This window comes from Urocampus carinirostris, chromosome 3 (genome assembly GCF_059441175.1).
Source record: "Urocampus carinirostris isolate Australia breed hairy pipefish chromosome 3, RoL_Ucar_1.0, whole genome shotgun sequence".
In the NCBI taxonomy this organism is placed as follows: domain Eukaryota; kingdom Metazoa; phylum Chordata; class Actinopteri; order Syngnathiformes; family Syngnathidae; genus Urocampus; species Urocampus carinirostris.
Genome location: NC_142351.1, coordinates 29,508,987 through 29,528,679, shown reverse-complemented (window position 1 = coordinate 29,528,679; position 19,693 = coordinate 29,508,987). Strand labels below are relative to the sequence as shown.

At 39.9% G+C, this 19,693-nt stretch overlaps 1 protein-coding gene across 3 annotated transcripts; it reads left to right on the top strand.

Annotated features, from left to right (window-relative positions):
• The first annotated feature begins 260 nt into the window (after positions 1 to 260).
• LOC148369367 (metalloreductase STEAP3-like) lies at positions 261 to 18,063 on the top strand. Of its 3 annotated transcripts, none has more exons than XM_088331342.1 (6): positions 261 to 327; positions 2,233 to 2,466; positions 8,541 to 8,807; positions 8,889 to 9,416; positions 9,484 to 9,648; positions 17,501 to 18,063. In XM_088331342.1, the coding sequence occupies exons 2-6, from the start codon at positions 2,239 to 2,241 to the stop codon at positions 17,786 to 17,788; spliced, it is 1,476 nt and encodes a 491-aa protein (XP_088187468.1). In that variant the 5' UTR covers positions 261 to 327; positions 2,233 to 2,238; the 3' UTR covers positions 17,789 to 18,063. The 3 variants fall into 3 exon arrangements, with proteins under 3 accessions (XP_088187468.1, XP_088187465.1, XP_088187467.1); XM_088331339.1 differs by having other exon boundaries at positions 262 to 323; XM_088331341.1 differs by lacking the exon at positions 261 to 327 and adding an exon at positions 334 to 515.
• Positions 18,064 to 19,693: the final 1,630 nt, after the last annotated feature.

The following is a 19,693-nucleotide window of genomic DNA, read 5'->3' as shown; positions in this document are numbered from 1 at the left end:
TTTTATATTTCTATAGTACTTTTGTTGTATTTCGAAAGTAATTTTTGTTGTTGTATATCCGTTGTATTTTCGTTGTATTTTTGCATCATTACAGTAGTTTTATAGTTGTAGTATTTTTTAGTATTACTCTAGTGTAATATTTTTGTATTTTTTTGTTCTATCTCTGTTATATTTTGTAGTAGTTCCATTTTAGAATGATTGTTGCAGACGGACCTATGAATTTATGCCTGTTCCAAATTTATCTTCCTCCAACACTTGGAGGCGTGGTCAGGGCGCGGCTTCAACAGTGTCGTCATCGGACCAGGAAGACAAACAGCAGCAACGTGAGTAAGCGCTCCCAAAAATTAAAATGCCAACTTTTTTGAATATATTTTGTATCATATTTAGACTTTGTTTGTATTTTACTTTGATCTCACAAATAATCTCCTGTGACCAAGCAAAACTTACTTCATGAAAGTTGGTTTTTCGTAAAGTTTTTCCAAGGACACCGGGCAAGACGCCATGACTGGAGCAAGGTGTTTTTCGCTTTAAAGTCGAGTTTTCGACAATTTATATTCAAAAAGTAACTGCAGTTAATTTTGCATGGCTTAGTTCGACGACCACAAAACAACGACGGTTTTCCATCATATGACTTCGCCGTTTTATCACTATTCCTGCGCTGCAGAGATAGTACTATCACTTAAAGTGCGCAGGCATGGAAATCTCCTCTTTAGTTTACTCTCACCGTTTTTAATTCAAAAAGGGTGACCTACGTGGATTGTATATATCCATGGAGAAAGTATTTTGAGATGCGAATTGTGAGATATCCCGTTTGAGGTAGTGTGTTTAAATTAAAATTAGTGTAGGTCGCATGGGCAGGAGTACAGTATATATTAGTGCGAAACGCGCAATTAGATTTTCTCATTATCACACTATTATTATTTTCGGTTCCAGAGACGAATGTTTGAGATTAGAGAAAACGGGATGTTGTCCTGGAAGATTTAAATAAATGCAATCGTACTTTAAGGGCACAAAATAAATACATTGTACATTTTATGTCAATATTAATTTCATAATTGTCAATAGATCTTTTGAACTATGGCCGTATGTATTCTACAACGTATGCCTCTTTAAATGTTTAGTTAAAGCTGAGTAAAAATTCAACAAAACGTTATACTGATTTTGAATCAAAATGTAGGGATGCACAGCATACACAAATAAATACTGTATTTCCTCCGCACCCTTCTGACATTTTGAAGCCCTGACCCATTTTCATCCCTGGTCCGGATTTGGGTAAATGTCTTCAGTTAACCATCATTGTTTCCTAAACCAGCAAGAGTAAAATGTGCATGGAACTCAAACTGTGTTAATTGTTCTTGGCATTTTTCTTTTATTTTAGTTATTTATGTGTGTTCAACATACTTGTCAACCTCAGGCAATCGCTCCCCTTATTAATGATAGCCATTCCCTTCATAAGACTTACCACACAACGTGGCACCTATATTCTCATAGCAAGATAGACTATGTTGAATTAAAACAAAGATAATATGTGTAAAAAACGTTTATTTAATTAACTTGATAAACAACACAATTATGTTTTTTAGTTTATTTCTACTTGCAGTAAATTATTCAATGTTAGTATTTTTTTATTTTATGTTATTTTTTTGTACAAAATTTTTAAACAACATACACAGTTTGAAGTGATAAAAAAATCTTAGAAACACAGAGAAAATGTATACGTTAAAAGGTATGATTCTACCTTGAGTACAATGTTCATGCTTTTAGTACAGGGGTCTCTAACGCGGCTGAACACTAAGAACAGCTGATGTGCCCGCAGATTTGCCCTGAAAAAAGCGCACCTGTTCTTGGTCATAGTGATTTTCTGGTAAAAATGTATTTTAGTGGTTGGCTTAGTCCATTTAACCATACTTCCTATACTGATCCTGGTAATAACAAAGTAACAACATAGTTATGACCTAAGTTATTTCATTCACATTAAACCATCTGTCCTTATTGCTAATTATTATCATAAGAAGCTCAGCTATTCAGCTCAGGTCGGAGACTCCTTTTTTACTAGTTCCTTGCAGAACATTTTAAGAGGGTAGACATGCTGAGGCAGGACATTTCAAATGTGATAGAGAGATAATCAAATCAAGCGACAGTTTATTGGATCCAACCATACTTTGTTGTGCCTTTTCTCACCTTGGCTTACTGATCAGCGATAAAAGTTTCTCTTTGTTTCTTATTTCTCAGTCCACCATGCCTGATGAGATGCATCGAGCATTAATCCAGGAAGAAGGAGACCCAAGCGGCTGCTGGACTGTTGAGCCTTGTGCGTCTGAGTTCAACACTCAAGTCGTTGGCATTCTGGGGACTGGGGATTTCTCTCGCTCCCTGGCCAGAAGACTGGTGGCCTCTGGATACCAGGTGGTGATAGGAAGCCGGAACCCCAAACCCTGTGTTGCTCTCTTCCCTGTAGAAACAGAGGTGAGAAACACTATTCTTCATGCATACCCCATGCTGCTTAACTTGATTGTTTTTCCTTGATTCTATCTTCTTCTATAATTACACTAGTGGGAAAACCCTTACTTTTTACTTCCTGGTTTGATGCTATACCAGCTCTTCCAAATTAGGGCATGTTGCAGTGTGAACTTTTTCACTCATGTGATTTATGTGTGGGGACTCGTTTGAACACAGTATTGGAAAGGATTAACAATACATTTTGCTGGGTTCTCATTAGTCGGGATGTCAGTAGCTCGGGAGGTAAAGCACTCGTCTTGTGATCAAGAGGTTGCAGGTTCGATTCCCGGCTCTTCCGTCTTATATGTCGAAGTATCCTTGGGCAAGACACTGAATCCCTAATGCCCCTGGTGAGCAGGTATCAGCCTTGCATGGCTGACGCTGCAATTGGTTAATTAAGTGTGTGTAAAAGGGAGAGTGTGAAGCACATTGTAGGGCAATCTGGGAGGTCTTCTTTGACTTGAAAAGCACTGTATACAGGACTGTCTCAGAAAATTAGAATATTGTGATAAAGTTCTTTATTTTCTGTAATGCAATTAAAAAACAAAAATGTCATACATTCTGGATTCATTACACATCAACTGAACTATTTCAAGCCTTTTATTATTTTAATATTGCTGAATTTGGCTTACAGCTTAAGAAAACTCAAAAATCCTATCTCAAAATATTAGAATATCATGAAAAAGTATACAAGTAGGCTATTCAACTAATCACCTGAATCATCTAATTAACTCGAAACACCTTGCGAGGGTTTCCTGAGCCTTAAAAACACTCAGCTTGGTTCAGTAAACTAAATCACTGCTGATCTGACTGCTGTCCAGAGGACCATCATTGATACCCGCCATCAGGAGGGTAAGACACAAAAAGAAATTTCTCAAAGAGCAGGCTGTTCACATAGTGCAGTTTCAAAGCATATCCACAAAAAGTCTGTTGGAAGGGAAAAATGTGGCCGGAAACGCTGCACAACCAAGAGAGATGACCGCAGCCTTAACAAAATTGTGAAGAAGAGCCGCTTCCAGAATTTGGGGGAGCTTCAAAGACAGTGGGCTGAAGCTGGAGTCCAGGTATCAAAAGCCACAGTTCACAGACGTGTCCGGGAAATGGGCTACAATAGCCGTATTCCCATGGTCAAGCCACTTCTGAACTCAAGTCAACGGAAGAAGCGTCTGACTTGGGCTATGGAGAAGAAGCACTGGACAGTTGTAGAGTGGTCCAAAGTCCTCTTTTCAAATGAAAGCAAGTTTTGCATTTCATTTGGAAGTCAAGGCGCCAGAGTCTGGAGAAAGGCTGGAGAGGAGCAAAATCCAAGTTGCTTGAAATCCAGTGTGAAGTTCCCACAGTCAGCAATGGTTTGGGGAGCCATGTCAGCTGCTGGTGTTGGTCCACTGTGTTTCATCAAGTCCAGAGTAAATGCAACTGTGTACCAAGAGATTTTAGAGCACTACATGCTTCCATCTGCTGAAAAGCTCTATGGAGATGAGGATTTCATTTTCCAGCATGATCTGGCACCTGCCCACAGTGCCAAAACCACCAGTAACTGGTGCACTGACCATGGCATCACTGTCCTTGATTGGCCTGCTAATTCCCCTGACCTGAACCCCATCGAGAATTTGTGGGGTATAGTTAAGAAGAAGATGAAAGACACCAGACCTACAAATGCAAATGAGCTGAAGGCCGCTATCGAAGCATCCTGGGCATCAATAACACCTCAGCAATGCCACAGGCTGATTTCCTCCATGCCACGCCGGATTGATGCAGTAATCCGTGCAAAAGGATTCCCAACCAAGTACTGAGTGCATCAATGGACATTTTCAAATGTTTGATTTAGTTTTGCTGTTATAAAATTATTTTTTTACTTGGTCTGAGGAAGTATTCTAATATTTTGAGATAGGTTTTTTGAGTTTTTTTCAGCTGTAAGCCAAAATCAGCAATATTCAAATAATAAAAGGCTTGAAATAGTTCAGTTGATGTGTAATGAATCCAGAATGTATGACATTTTTGTTTTTTTAATTGCATTACAGAAAATAAAGAACTTCATCACAATATTCTAATTTTCTGAAACAGTCCTGTACATGCAGACCATTGGTCAGTGGCAGGGCCATCTGTCAGTATTCCTCAATTCGTTATTATTTCAAACTGCCCTTTAATATTTTATCTTCAACAAACATTTCACTTTGAGAACATGCTACTGTGTCACAAAGCCTAATCGAGTAAAAAAGAACTAACCTTTACACTCACAATGGTTATGAGTGAGATAGAAATATTGGGACAATGCCATGAAAGTCCATTAGAATAGTCACGTGTCTCCCGAATCCAGTTGTTGCCGTTACAATAATGTCAGTAAACTTAAGTATCTGCAGAGTCATCAAAAGTTGAATTAAATTGTCTTTGTTGTCATTGATAACAACATAGTGGACCATTGTATGCAACAAGATTAGACATGGCATTTTGGGGTAAAACACAAATAAGACTTAAAAGAGAAAATTACTTATAAGACTGTCCCAATGAAAATGAAAACATATTTACAGTGTAGTTGTCAGAGACTAGCCTAATATGTAATAATAGTGCAATAAAAATAGTGCATTGTACAATACGGACGCTCCCTTACTTACGACTATTCGACTTACGATAAACGGTAGATACGAACATTTTTTTCGGGATGTCAAAAAATATCCGGACATTTCTGTAAGTAAGATTTAGTATTGTGTGCACCTTTTTCCAAGTACAGGACATTACTGTAGTGCTTCTTTCCGCCTCTACCGGTGTGTGGTGGTGCTGTGAGAGGTCACCTAGCATTCACCCCGAAGAAGAAATCCTCTTCCTAGTTCGTGTATAAAATACTGTACTGAATCTCCAGGGCACTAAGAACTAAGAAATATCTCGTGCATCCATTCAATATGGTAGGTGTAAAGTGTAAAGAGGAGGCGAGCCGTTTCATTTGGAATGAAAGTAGAATAAGAAAGCTTAATGCATGTCAGAGAACCTCTTGGAACCCATCGTCCAAAAGTAAGTTAAACGTAACTTTATTTATCTTTAAAGAGCATATTATTTTACGAAATGTTTATTTTTTTCATAAAAAGGTTACAGGTTACTTATACAGGCCTTAAACATACTTATATAAACCTTAAACGTACATTTCATACAAAATATAGCACTGAAGCAACTTACGAACGAATTTAACTTACCAATGATCGTCCGGAACTCGTTCGTAAGTAGGGCAGTGTCTTTAGCGCAATGAAAAACAGTGCATTAACATTAAGCATAATCAAAACATTTTAAATAGGTCACAATATATATATTTTCAGCTTTGTATCCTTGTTTAGGATGGTAATGGCCTTGGTGAAGAAACTGCCTCTGAACTTGTTTGTCCCTTTTTGAAGTGACCTGCAGCGTGTACCAGAAGGCAACTGTTCAAAGATGCTGTGGCCTGGGTGAAAAGAGTTTGTAATGTTGATGGCTATTTTATGGTATTGCAAGCTAGCAATGTACTCCAGACTGGGCAGTTGCATTAAAATTGTTTAACTTTGAAATGGTTCCAGTCCTTCAATCCACTAAATGCAACAGCTTGTTAAAACCCAGGGTGAATAGAAATTTCTGTTATGTTTCATGTGTTTGTTGAATAATCTGATAGTTAAAATGCTGAATAATGCTTGTCACATCGAAGTGAGAAATTACTGGCTAAAATAGAATTAGTGGGACGAACCTCAATAGAAAGCTATGTAAGCACACCATAACAACAAATTACTTTAAAAAAATGCCAGGTAAAATTTATCAAGCAGTCGCCAGAAACACAAGTAAGCAACCAGATTAAATTGCAATATTCACAACACTGCTTAAGGTAATTTAATTCTCCCCATCAGCAAACACCTCCTAGACTTGCGATGTGTGTTTCCGGCAGCTGTAATTGAAGCTAGACTGTGATTCTGCAGATCGCTCAGTCACTTTTTGGATCACCGTTTTGTCGATGACTGACAAATGACGGACTGATGGAATGTCTGTTGGAAGTAAAAGGAGAAATGAAAAACTGACAATTCGGGTTTGTCTCTACTTGAAGAAAAAAACTTCTGGTCCCCAGATCGCTGACGGAGCTGCCCGTGTGTAGTAACACGCGCTGCTAATTTATTTCAGAGTTCATACAGGCAATTGAAATCTATGAAAATGCTTTTAATTTTAATTTGTGTTTTCATGGTTTGAAAAGTGCTAGAAGTCTGGGTAAAGTGCACGTAAATGATTGAAACTGATGCCATGTTTCTCGGTGGTGTGACTCTATGGACGACACATTCAATGAAGAAAACTAAAACAAGTCTGTTTAAAAATGACGCTGAAACGCCTGCTCTGGTGGCTACGCTTTGGCATTGCATTTTTTCTTACCTCATGATTAATGTCAGCAGGCATTAGTTTGTATGGCGTTGTCATGTGAAGCGTCATCGCCGCCTACAATTGCATCTACCGGTGCACCAGACCAAGATTACATATTTATGATGTAGATTGAGGCAATAGACCCCTCCTCATGTTTGCAAATAAGTGTGATGTAGCCAAGCTGCATGCGCATTGTTGAGGCCGAACAGTGGATTTCATGTCAATTTATACCAGACAATTGGAAAGAGCATGGATAGAGCCGTATTTTGTGCAAGCATCAAGATAGGGACTTTATTTTTGTGATCAAAGTCAACCAAAAAAAAAAGTTATTTTTATTGGCGCTACGCATGGATTGTGCGAGCGACTTCGTGGCACTTTTCTGTGTGACTTTTTCACTTCCTTTATGGTGGTTCCTATTGGGAAAAAAATAGGTTTGATTTTATTTATTTATTATTTAATTAACGTAATTCTCAGGAGGAATAACCTGGAACAGAAGTTGCTGGTGTCCTTCTACAAGGCCACAGTGGAAAGTATTCTGGCATACGGCATCACCGCGTGGTATGCTGGGAACAGAGCAATGTACAAAAAAACATACAAAGAGTATTCAACACAACCTAAAAGATCATCGGCTGCTCTCTACCCAGTTTAGACATTGACGATGTGCGATACTGTAACAGAGCCATTAGCATTATAAAAGACAATTCCCACCCTTGCCACCACCTATTTGAACTGTTGCCCTCTGGTAGGCACTACAGGTCCCAAAAACTAGGATAAAAAGGCTCAGAGACAGTTTCTTCCCCAGGGCCATCACCACCCTAAACTAACGCACAAAACTTTGGAAACATATCTTGTGACGATTTTGGGTTTATTTCCCTTTTTTTGTTGCCAAATGCAATTGTGCAAAACTATATAAACTAGTTCACAAAACTGTGGAGAAAAAATATTATGTATTGGGTTTTTAAAAAAATGCTTTATCTCAATATTATTGCACTTATTTTCATTGCACTATTCTCACTCTGCACTATTTATCATTGAATTTTTCTTATTATAAATTGAGCCAATTTTTCTAAGAATTTTGTGGTAATTAACTTATTTTTTGACTGGGAATCAGTTCAGGGTGTCCTCTGCCCACTGCCCGAATATAGCTGGGATGGGCTCCAGCACCTCCTCCGACCCTACTGAGGATAAGCGGAGCAGTTAATGGATATTATTTTTTTGACTATTCATCCTTTTACCTTTTTTTTCTCTTCAAAGTCTTTATACACATATTTTACCCCAAAGTGCCCTGTCTAATTTCGTTGCATACAATGTTTCACAACGTTGATATCAATGACAATAAAGACAATTCTAATTCTAATGAGTAAAATATCTTTAAGTTAAATGGACAAAAATAGTGGCAAAGGTGACCGGTTCATATTTACAGTAGCTTAGTTCACACATAACTTTAAAAGAATTGACATTCCTTGGCTTGCACCCACTTTAAAGATATCGTTAGTGTTAGTGGGGTCAATAATGATCACGACAATTAATCAAATATAAAAATTATTAAAAATATAGTAGTGTATTATTTCTTCTTTGAATGGCATTGGGGAAATTGGAAAATTAGCTTAAAAGTCCCTAAAAAGTGCTTAAATTTGTCCATTAAAAAGGTATACGAACCCTGTTATTTCCTTGTACCCCAGGTAACTACCCAGCTGAAGGCGGCCAGCCAGGCAGATGTGGTCTTTGTGGCCATCTACCCTGAGCACCACTCCACCTTGTCTGAGCTGAAGTCGACGCTTTCCGGAAAGATACTAGTGGATGTCAGCAACGGCTTGGAGATCAAGCAAGGAGGACCATCGCATGCTGAACGGCTGGCTGACCTGTTTCCCGAGAGCTTTATTGTGAAAGGTTTTAATACAATCTCGGCATGGGCGCTTCAGACTGGATCCCGAGATGGAAGTCGGAAGGTAGGATGATTTCAAGGTGCCACAGATGTCTGACAAATGAAAGAAAGCAACAGGACATTTTTGGTCATTTTTCTTGTGTAGGTTTTCCTGTGCAGTGACAGCAGCAAAGCCAAGAGCCGTGTCATGGCTTTGTGTCGCAGGATGGGTTTCTGTCCTGTGGATATGGGGCCGCTCTCCTCTTCTGTGACAATAGAAAATCTTCCTTTATATCTGTTCCCTTCCTGGGGATCGCCAATCCTCACCACCCTCATTCTTTTCATCTTCTTTTACCTTTACAACTTTGTCCGCGACATATTGCATCCCTATGTCACTGCATCCAAAAGCTTATTTTACAAAATGCCCATCGAAACTGTCAATGTCACTTTACCTTCTGTCTCCTTGGTAATGCTCGCGCTGGTTTACATGCCGGGCGTGCTTGCCGCATTGCTTCAGCTATGGCGGGGCACCAAATACGATCGCTTTCCGAACTGGCTGGACAAGTGGCTCCTCAGGAGGAAGCAGTTTGGTTTGTGCAGCTTCCTGTGTGCGGCCTTGCACGCCATCTACAGCCTTTGCCTGCCCATGAGAAGGTCGGCACGTTTCAACTTGCTCAATGCAGCTTTCCAGCAGGTGCGCGAGAAGTGAAGCGTGATTTAAGGTGTTTAATTGATCACATGTGGAACTGTGTGGCGTGCAGGTGAAAGATGGAGTGGAGCACTCGTGGAGTGACGAGGCGGTGTGGAGAATGGAGTTGTACGTCTCAGCAGGGATCCTAGCCCTTGGACTCCTTTCCCTGCTGGCCATCACCTCACTGCCCTCTGTCGCTGACAACATCAACTGGCGGGAATTCAGCTTTGTACAGGTATGGTAGTTTTTAACAATCCGGTGTGGGTGAAATGTGATAATTTGAAGGTTTAGATGAAAAATACTGCTGATATGGATAAATAGTCGCAAAAATAGGGTAGAAAATACTGTACTTAAATAAAAACTAGGAGGCATTGTTTTTAAATTTTGAAAAATAATGGAGTTGACCCTTTATTCTAGGGTTTTAGAGATGCCAGTGTTTTAAATTGGCAAACTTCAAGGGAGGAGTGAAAAAGGGACAAGTGTGTTTTCAGAGCTTTCTTGTGGTAAAGAAAATGTAATTCGTAAAAAAAAACCCACAATATTAATTTTAAATAATTAACAAAAAATATATACACACTATCATAAAAAGTAAATTTTAAACATTGGTTGATTGAGAAATTTGCATTTATTTGGCATAAACAAGCCTCACTTAAAAGGAGCTTGCATGATTGCGCCCCTCTCGCTGCTATTTGTACCCCCAAAAGCCTAAAACATTGTGGAATTTCTTGGCAAAATAATCAGAAGCAAATTGGTGTAGTCGGCTCACTTTGAGTCTCCGTTAGTTGGTTTGAATTTTGCAGTTTTTTTTCTTTATTACAGAGATTCCTCGGTTTTGCGGTTAATGTGGACCACAACCACCCGTGAAAAGTGAAACTCCGCAAAATAGCGTTGCACTTTCATTTAAGCCCTCAAGGGTCAAACTTACCTCGAAATGCCGTGACTACCGACTGAGAGTATACAGCCTGTACAACTGTAACAAAACAACAATGAGAAATCTACAAATAAAAACACACGACACATGTTTGCAGGAGAATGGATGGTTGCATTGACATTATACAAAAGTATCGCGAATTAGGATGACTTCTCCTTTCAGAGTAAGAAGATAGATAGATAGATAGATACTTTATTCATCCCCGAAGGGAAATTCACATTTCCAGCAGCATCCCTGAGCTGAGAACAGTACAATAATAAAGCCAAAAGAATGCAATATACAAATACCCAGTGTGACGTGCAAATGCCCACTGTAGCGTGTTATATAGAGTAACTAAATAGTGCTACACAGAATACATATTGCAGTAAGATTCGGTAATATCCAATGTAGGTGGTGTGGTTTAATGTGGGCCTTTACTCTGCCGGGTGGAGTTAAAGAGCCTCATGGCATGAGGAAGAAAAGATCTCTTCAGTCTGTCCGTAGTACAAGACAGTGACAGCAGTCTGTCGCTGAAACTGCTCTTCTGTCTGGAGATAATGCTGTGTAGTTGATGCGATGGATTGTCCATGATTGACCTCAGCTTTTTCAGTGCTCGTCTCTCAGCTACTGTTGTTAGGCTGTCCAGCTCTTTGCCCACAATAGAGCTCGCTTTCCTAGCCAGTTTATTGAGACGAGAGGCATCCTTCTTCTTGACGCTGCCTCCCCAACACGCTGCCGCATAGAAGAGGGCGCTTGCCACTACTGTCTCAGAGAATATTTTCAGGAGCTTTTTGCAGATGTTGAAGGAGGCCAGCCTTCTGAGGAAGTAAAGTCGGCTTTGCCCTTTCCTACATAGAGCTTCTGTGTTGGCAGTCCAGTCCAGTTTGTTGTCCAGCTGCACACCCAGGTATTTGTAGGTCTGGACAAATTCTACACATTCTCCCTTGATGGTTACAGGAACCAGGTGAGTTCTGGTTCTCCTGAAGTCCACCACCATCTCTCTGGTCTTGGTGGTGTTTAGGTGCAGGTGGTTTGCGTCGCTCCATCGGACAAAGTCCTGAATCAATTTCCTGTACTCCTCCTCCTGCCCGTTTCTGATACATCCCACGATCGCAGTGTCGTCGGCAAACTTTTGCACATGGCAGGACTCAGAGTTGTACTTAAAGTCCGATGTATATAGAGTGAATAGGAACGGAGAGAGAACGGTCCCCTGCGGAGAAGAAAGCAATTTAGAGAGCGGACGGCTAGCTGCGCGATAGCAAAGTGTCTGCAATAATTAAGATAAGAGTCCCAAATGTAGCGGCTTCCTACGAGGTGTAGCTCCTGGTGTTGCTGAAATGAGGGCCCTGCAGGGGGCACCTGAATTGTTAGCCTAGCCGTAGTAGTAGGCCTGATCTTCAGTCTCGCTATTGCTTTCTGTCGAAGCCGCCTCACTTGATTCTCGGACCCTACTCTAGAGTCCTTTGTAATGTTGATGGCTCTGCTGCTGTATCAGTTCTCCAGACTGGGCAGAGAGCAGGCGAAGATTTTTGGGGTCTGTGTTGATAGCTCTGTTTTTGTTTGTCCGCTGCTGTGCTTCTAGCATACCCCACGAATGCCAAGATGCTTTCCCTTATGGCCTCGTAGAAGGAGAAAACACCAATTATTTTAGTACCCATTGCAAATTCAAACAATTGAATGCAAATAAATGCTCTTGATGGGATTTCGGTGAAGATAAATCACACAATCAAACAATTAGCCTGTTTGCACTTTTGCAGCTGAGTCAGTTGGGTTCCTCACAGTCAAAGCCGCCATCATTGCCAGGGCTCACACATTGCTTTTTCCTCCTCCTCCTTGTCCCCTGGGCCCCTTTTCATCTGGCCGCTAAACTAATCCCTTGGCTGTCAGATTAGTCATGTCCCAACTGCCGCCCAGCGATGAATTATTGCCATCCTTTCAGCGCTAGGCACCGATAAATGTTCCTGTGCAGCGCAGCGCTTCAGGACAGACACTTGATCTTCAACAAGTTGAGTCAACTACTCACTCAAACATTAAACTTGAGAAAGTTTTGTAAGATGCATCCAGGTTCAACATATTTGATAAATGAAACGCATCTCAATGATTTTAAGAGTGGTCACCAAAGTGGTGCCTGCAAGGACCGTAAGTCGTCCACGAGGCAGGCCTGAAGTGACCTCTTCCTCGGGGTTGTTAACTTGCTTTTCTTATTTAAAGGGAAAATATGTTTAGCACCTCCAAGTTGTGAAAAAAAACTTCATTTGTGAAATAATACGATTCCAATAATAAGCAAAAAATATATTGACTATTATATGAATATGCATTAAAAATTACTATTGATTTTATATAGCATGAGCCTCACCTAAAGGGAGCTGATATTTTTGTCAGGCATCCTGCTGTAAAGAGTATCCGAAAATTTTAGAAAGGTTGGGCAAAAACAAAAACAAAATAAAATGGTGAGTTTCGGTCACTTTGGGTCTTGGTATTTTGTATTCTCCTTTGTGCTTTTTAGCACGCATTTTCAGTTGCATTACACCAGGGTACACCAAATGTTTTAAAGCTGAGAGAAGCTTATCGTTTCTGATTGACCAGAAGGGCCGTCAGTTTATTATGAATTTCTGAAATAGCAACTTATCATGTCATTATAATGTTGTTAGCCTACTATTACCAGTTTGAAATTGAAAAATAGGCTCAGTCACCCACTAAAACATCATGCCAGAAATCAAATTTCCTAGAAAATCACAATAACACATCCCTGGTGATCTATTTTCAGAACCTGTCAGCAGGCTACTCGGGTGTTCTTAGGGGGTGACCTGGTGCCTGCGGGAAGCATATTGGAGACCCTTGTCAAATAATACACTCCCATTAGGAAACAACTTTGATTTAAAGTGGAAACGAGGAACTCAAATACAGTATACAAAAAACTATATTGTGACACCTCTTAGCATGCATATATTTACCATTTATTTCATGACAATAAGGCTTTGAAAATGGTTTGTAACCTTAGTAGTATTGTCTTTTCTTTTGTTAACATTTAAAGATATGTTGCCTCTTTAATTTTTAAAGGGACAGTGTGTATTATTAAACTCACATGTCTCTGTATAGTGTATTGCATCAGAAAAAATATGCTAAAAAGCACTAGGAAGAATACAGACTAATGAGACTCAAAAGTGACAAAAACATACAATTCTACTCATTTTGTGACAAGCCTTTTTGAGGTTTTTGGTTACCCATAGCTACAAAATGGCAGACAAATATGTCAGCTCCCTCTAGGTGAGGCTCATGTTATGTAATATTAATTTATAATTTTTAAACCCACTAGCATTTAGAAAAAAGGTTTTAATCATGTGTTTTTACTTAATATTTAAATCAGAACTGTTTTCTTTTATTTACGTTTTTACCACTAGGAGGCGCTAAATAACACACTCTTAATTAACGTTAAATTTCCAGCGTCAGTTTCTCTTTCAGAGACCAGACAAAAAGCTCATCTTGCAGCTTTGGTTTTTTTTTTCAGGCAAACGGGGAGAAGTGGTTGTCTGTTCAAGCAGAAGGGAGTTTTTTGGGAAAAATATATTTTCCTGGTCTGTTGTGAGAATGAGGAAGAGCTTGTTTATTTTGGCCCCTACTTGATGTCTTTTTTTGTAATCCTGCCCTTCTGCGATATTTAAAGCTGTTGTGGCACTTGCTTGGGTCAAAGTTGAACTTCAAACTATGTTTGCTTGTGCCTGTCTGGCCATGAGTAGCCTGGTCAACAGTAGCCAACTTTAAAAGAGCTGTACAATATTTGGAATGTTTTTTTACTCGCGGCCGCCACCTCTGGCTTGGGTCACCATTGCAGCCTCAGTGAAGTACGTTGACAGACTCAAGAACAGTGGAAAATTAAATAAAGAACTGGGGCGTTGGACACAGATGCATGAGCACAAAAATGATCCGAGGACAAAGGATTTGTATTGTAATAAATGCAACAGGGAGACCGGATTGCCCAAACAAACTTGCATGGATTTGGTGAATTGGCGAATGGCTAACTGATGACATTTTGGATAATTGTGGATACTTTGGGGGAAAATAGCTGGAATAATACGGAGTTACGAGGCCAGTTGGAATCAAACACCGGCATTTAATGGATATCTCCTCAAAAATAAGGCAGAGTATTGTTCGGACTATAAGTGAGTTTTTTTACAGTCTGGCCGGGGGTGTTGAGTGTCGCTGGAGCCCATCCCAGCCGAATTCAGGTAGTGAGCAGGGGACACCCTGAACTGGTTTCCCGCATGTCGCAGGCAGGGATCAGAATGGAGATTTTCATTTTCAGCTGAAATAGCCAGGGTCCAGGAATAAAGCACACTTATTCCGCCTGTTCTTTATTTTATATTAATTTTAAAGTGCTTTTTTAAAATGTTATGCATGTTTTTGGTGTTGGATTTTCTTGAATACATTTCCCCCAAAAGTCACCTAGACTCTAGGACACTTTATATATATATATATATATATATATATATATATATTATAATCCAGAGCAAATTATAGTCCGGAAAATATGGTCCTCGCTATTTTTTTTTTTTATGAACTCACTTTTTTAAAATCATTTTCACTCAGTGCCGTTGATGCGTGCACCAAAAGTAACAGAGCACGTACTTGAAGCAGACCTTCTCTTTCTCTCAGCATTTTTCATGATTGTTGAAAGTCGGAATATATTTCTTTCTTCAGTTTAGTATGCTCAACTAACAAAGGGAAACAACGAAAAAAACGCCGGAAGGAGCATGACATAACTCTCCACGTGACGCTAGTCAATGTCGCATTTTACTCAGCCAGCTAATCACAGTGCAGGCGGGGCGGAACAAACACCCAAGTGTTCGCTTTAGAATAAAGGAATGGGTTGGCTGACAGAGATACGTAGCACAATTGCACACCATGGCGTTTGATTAACTTGACTTTTACAGTGCATCCGGAAAGTATTCACAGCGCTTCACTTTTTCCACATTTTGTTAGGTTACAGCCTCATTCCAAATTGTATTAATTCAATCTCTTATCTCAAAATTCTACACAAAATACTCCATTATGACAATGTGAAAAAGTTTTTTTTTTTTTACTTTTTCTGAATTTATTAAAAATAGAAAACTAAGAAATCACATTTACATATGTATTCACAGCCTTTGCCATGAAGCTCAAAATTGAGCTCAGGTGCATCTTTTTTCCATTGATCATCCTTGAGATCTTTCTACAGCTTAATTGGAGTCCACCTGAAGTAAATTCAGTTGATTGGACATGATTTGGAAAGGCACACACCTGTCTATATAAGGTCCCACAGTTGAGTGTACATGTCACAGCACAAACACCAAGCATGAAGTCAAAAGAACTGTCTGTAGACCTGTGAGACAGGATTGTCTAGAGGCACAAATCTGGGGAAGGATACAGAAAAAATTCTGCTGCTTTGAAGGTCCCAATGAGCAAAGTGTCCTCCATTATTCGTAAATGGAAGACATTTGGAATCACCAGGACTCTTCCTAGAGCTGGCCGGCCTTCTAAACTGAGCGATTGCGGAAGAAGGGCCTTAGTCAGGGAGGTGACCAAGAACCCGATGGTCACTCTGTCAGAGCTCCAGCGTTCCTCTGTGGAGAGAGGAGAGCCTTCCAGAAGGACAACCATCTCTGCAGCAATCCACCACTCCTAAGTAAAAGGAACATGGAAGCCCGTCTGGAATTTGCCAAAAAGCACCTGAATGACTCTCAGACCATGAGAAATAAAATTATCTGGTCTGATGTGACAAAGATTGAACTCTTTGGTGTAAATGCCAGGCGCCATGTTTGGAGGAAACCAGGCACCGCTCATCACCAGGCCAATACCATCCCTACAGTGAAGCATAATGGTGGCAGCATCATGCTGTGGGGATGTTTTTCAGCAGCAGGAACAGGCAGACTAGTCAGGATAGAAGGAAAAATGAATGCAGCAATATATAGAGATATCCTGGATGAAAACCTGCTCCAGAGCGCTCTTGACCTCAGGCTGAGGCAAAGGTTCATTTTTCAGCAGGACAACGACCCAAAGCACACAGCCAAGATCTCAAAAGATTGGCTTCAGAACCACTCAGTGAATGTCCTGGAGTGGCCCAGCCAGAGTCCAGACTTGAATCCGGTCGAACATCTCTGGAGAGATCTGAAAATGGCTGTGCACAAACGTCTCCCATCCAACCTGATTGAGCTTGAGACTTATTGCAAAGAAGAATGGGCAAAACTGCCTTAAGATAGGTGTGCTAAACTTGTGGGATCATATTCAAAAAGACTTGAGGCTGTATTTGCTGCCAAAGGTGAATCGACAAAGTATTAAGCGAAGGCTGTGAATACTTGTAAATGTGATTTCTTAGTTTTCTATTTTTAATAAATTCAAAAAAGGAAAAAAAACAACTTTTTTCACATTGTCATAATGGAGTATTTTGTGTAAAATTTTGAGATAAGAGATTAAATTAATACAATTTGGAATGAGGCTGTGACATAACAAAATGTGGAAAAAGTGAAGCGCTGTGAATACTTTCCGGATGCACTGTATCTCATCTCATCTCATTAGCTGCACCGCTTATCCTCAGTAGGGTCGCTGGGGTGCTGGAGCCCATCCCAGCAATCATCGGGCAGTGGGCAGGGGACACCCTGAACTGGTTGCCAGCCAATTGCAGGGCACACAGGGACAGACAACTCGTTCGCTCATTCACACCTAGGGACAATTTGGACCGGCCAATCCATCTACTTAAAAATATGATTAGTCTGTTTAATGATAGGCAGCACGGCAGGTAGGTGGTTAGAGCGCAGCCCCATGGTGCGGAGATCCAGGGTTCAATTCCAGTGACAGAAGCCTTCCCGTGCAGAGTTTGCATGTTCTTCCCAGGCCTGTGTGGGTTTTTGCTCCATTTCCCTCCAAAAGATTAATTGGCCGGTTCAAATTGTCCCTATGTGTGAATGACCAATGCCTGAAGATAGCTTGTATAAATTCCATCGACCCTAGTGAGGATAAGCGGCACAGAAAATGGATGGATGTTTAATAATACAAGTTTATTAAACTCCGGCGGGACCGATGAAACCCTGGCGCCCCACCAGAGTCATATTTTACGTAAAACTCTGACTTCATGTGCTAAATAATGCTTCAGATGTAAATAAAAGAAGGCTGACTAAACCAAATGCGTTTTGACATCCCACAGTCCACTTTAGGTTACTGTGCCCTGTCCATGGCCACTATCCACACACTCCTGTTTGGCTGGGACCGCGCCTTTGACTCAAAACAGTATGGCTTCTTCCTGCCGCCCACTTTTCTTTTGGTCCTCATCCTACCTCTCTCAGTTCTCCTCATACGCCTCGTTCTCCTACTGCCTTGCATTGCGCCTCAACTCCAGAAGATCCGACGAGGGTGGGAAAGGAGCCGGCATCTACGTTTTAGTTTTCCCAATGATGATTGTTGCAACGGCTTTGATAATGTCAGTCATGTTTGAAGAATGTTTGGTCTTAGCAACTTCAGAAGTTATGTAGATTGTTAAATGTTGCGTTATTCGAAAAAAAATGATACTGGTGTTTAAATATAAATTGTGTGGATCTTTCATCCTAACACACTTTATGCATTTGTATAGTTGTGATTTATTTTGCATATTTTGATGTATGTTTTTGAAAAGACGCATGACTAGTTTTGCCTGTAGAATTTTGACTTCTTATTTATTCACATTGTCAAAAATGTTCATGGTGATTATTTTTTTAAATGCTTGCTTCCGAATCTGTGCCAAAAACTGTCTACTTGTAAACACGGTACTTTATTTTTGTGTGATTGTATTTGCTTTATCTTATCGTTGGATACTTCTTACGTTTTGGAAAAAACGCCATTTTGTAATCAAAATCATTCGAGTAATTTGTAATGTTTGGCTGATACCATTTTATTGGGGCACATATAAACAACATGGCACTGTGTAGTTGATTTATGCGATGCTGCCATCTAGTGGAAGAGAAGTAACATGACTTCCAATACTAGAAAGCCTTTCTCGCCTACCGGAGAATTAGGAACAACTGCTGTTAAATTGCTAAACAAATATTTGAATCAGAAGCGGTCATATATAATAAAGACCTACTGGGTCAACTACACTTGTTATAACAATATCTAAGTAGTAGAAGCAACTACTAAGTCAAAAATATTGACAACTGTTTGACCAGCTGACCTACAAATTATGTGTATGTATATATATATGAGTTTTCTAGGCAGAACTGAAGCAGAGAAAATAAGACTATTCTGTTGGTTTTTATTTCAAAGATTAAACTTGTTTTGATTGATATTAGGGGAATAAAAATAACGTACGTGTCACAATAACGTATAATTACATTAAACATTAGTAACCCCTTGCTGTATTACGGTTTTCTTTCCGTGGTTTTGTTACTTTGAAGATTTTTATTGTGCATTCTGATTCGACTAAATAGACATTCTGCCACTTTTTTACATTGGTCTGACCGTGTCAAGAACCTTGGAGTTTAAATTGTTCGTGTCAGTAAAACGGTTGATAAATATACATACCATACGCACACATATTTTTCAATTTTGAGTTTCTCTGAAAGCCGTCATGTGAAAAAAAATGCTGTAGTCCAAGAAAACCACTAAAAGGCATAAGAAGATGGTTTTGATCGCCAACAAAGTTGGACTCCATAAGCTAAAGCAATGCACCCCAATAATTTCTGTCATGCCCACCCTTGGAAGAAGAAATCATCTCAAGCCCCACGTAGAAGTCTGTCTTCTCACCCTTGTTAAATGTTTTTTTCCATGGGGTCACTTGAGAGTCTGGCCCACGTTTTTTTTACACTTTACACTCAATGTTTATACTCTGTGCTATATTCACAGCGTGATAGTTAAATGTAAACAAAACTGCCAATGAGAGCGCCACTGCTCCCTAGTGTAGTGAAGGTGCTATTGCACTTGATTCTGTTGAAAGTTGAAAAAAAAAAGTTCCTGGTCAAACGCACCCACGCCAACCTTGCCGGAGCCCTGCGTGTGCCCACCCCACGATTTGAGAACCACTGTAGTCAAAGAAGGTAGAAGTATTTTTACGCCACGTTTTTGTTTTCCCATGACTTCCACACGATGGCGACATAATATCTGAAATTGTCAAGTCAAAGCGAATAGTTTTGAAACATCATAGTTACCCTTTAAAGTTTTTTTTATACGGCCTGCACAAAAACCTGACGAAAATATAAGGACAATATATATAATTACGAATAAAATGAGGGGAAAATAGTTTTTTTTCGACCATATAGAGATTTTTGCCTCAATCAGGTTCCATAAAAAGCTGCTTCATCTGCAGAAATGCCCTAGTCGGTCAACCAACCATATTTTAGATAACAAATCAATTGTGCAATTGAGTAAA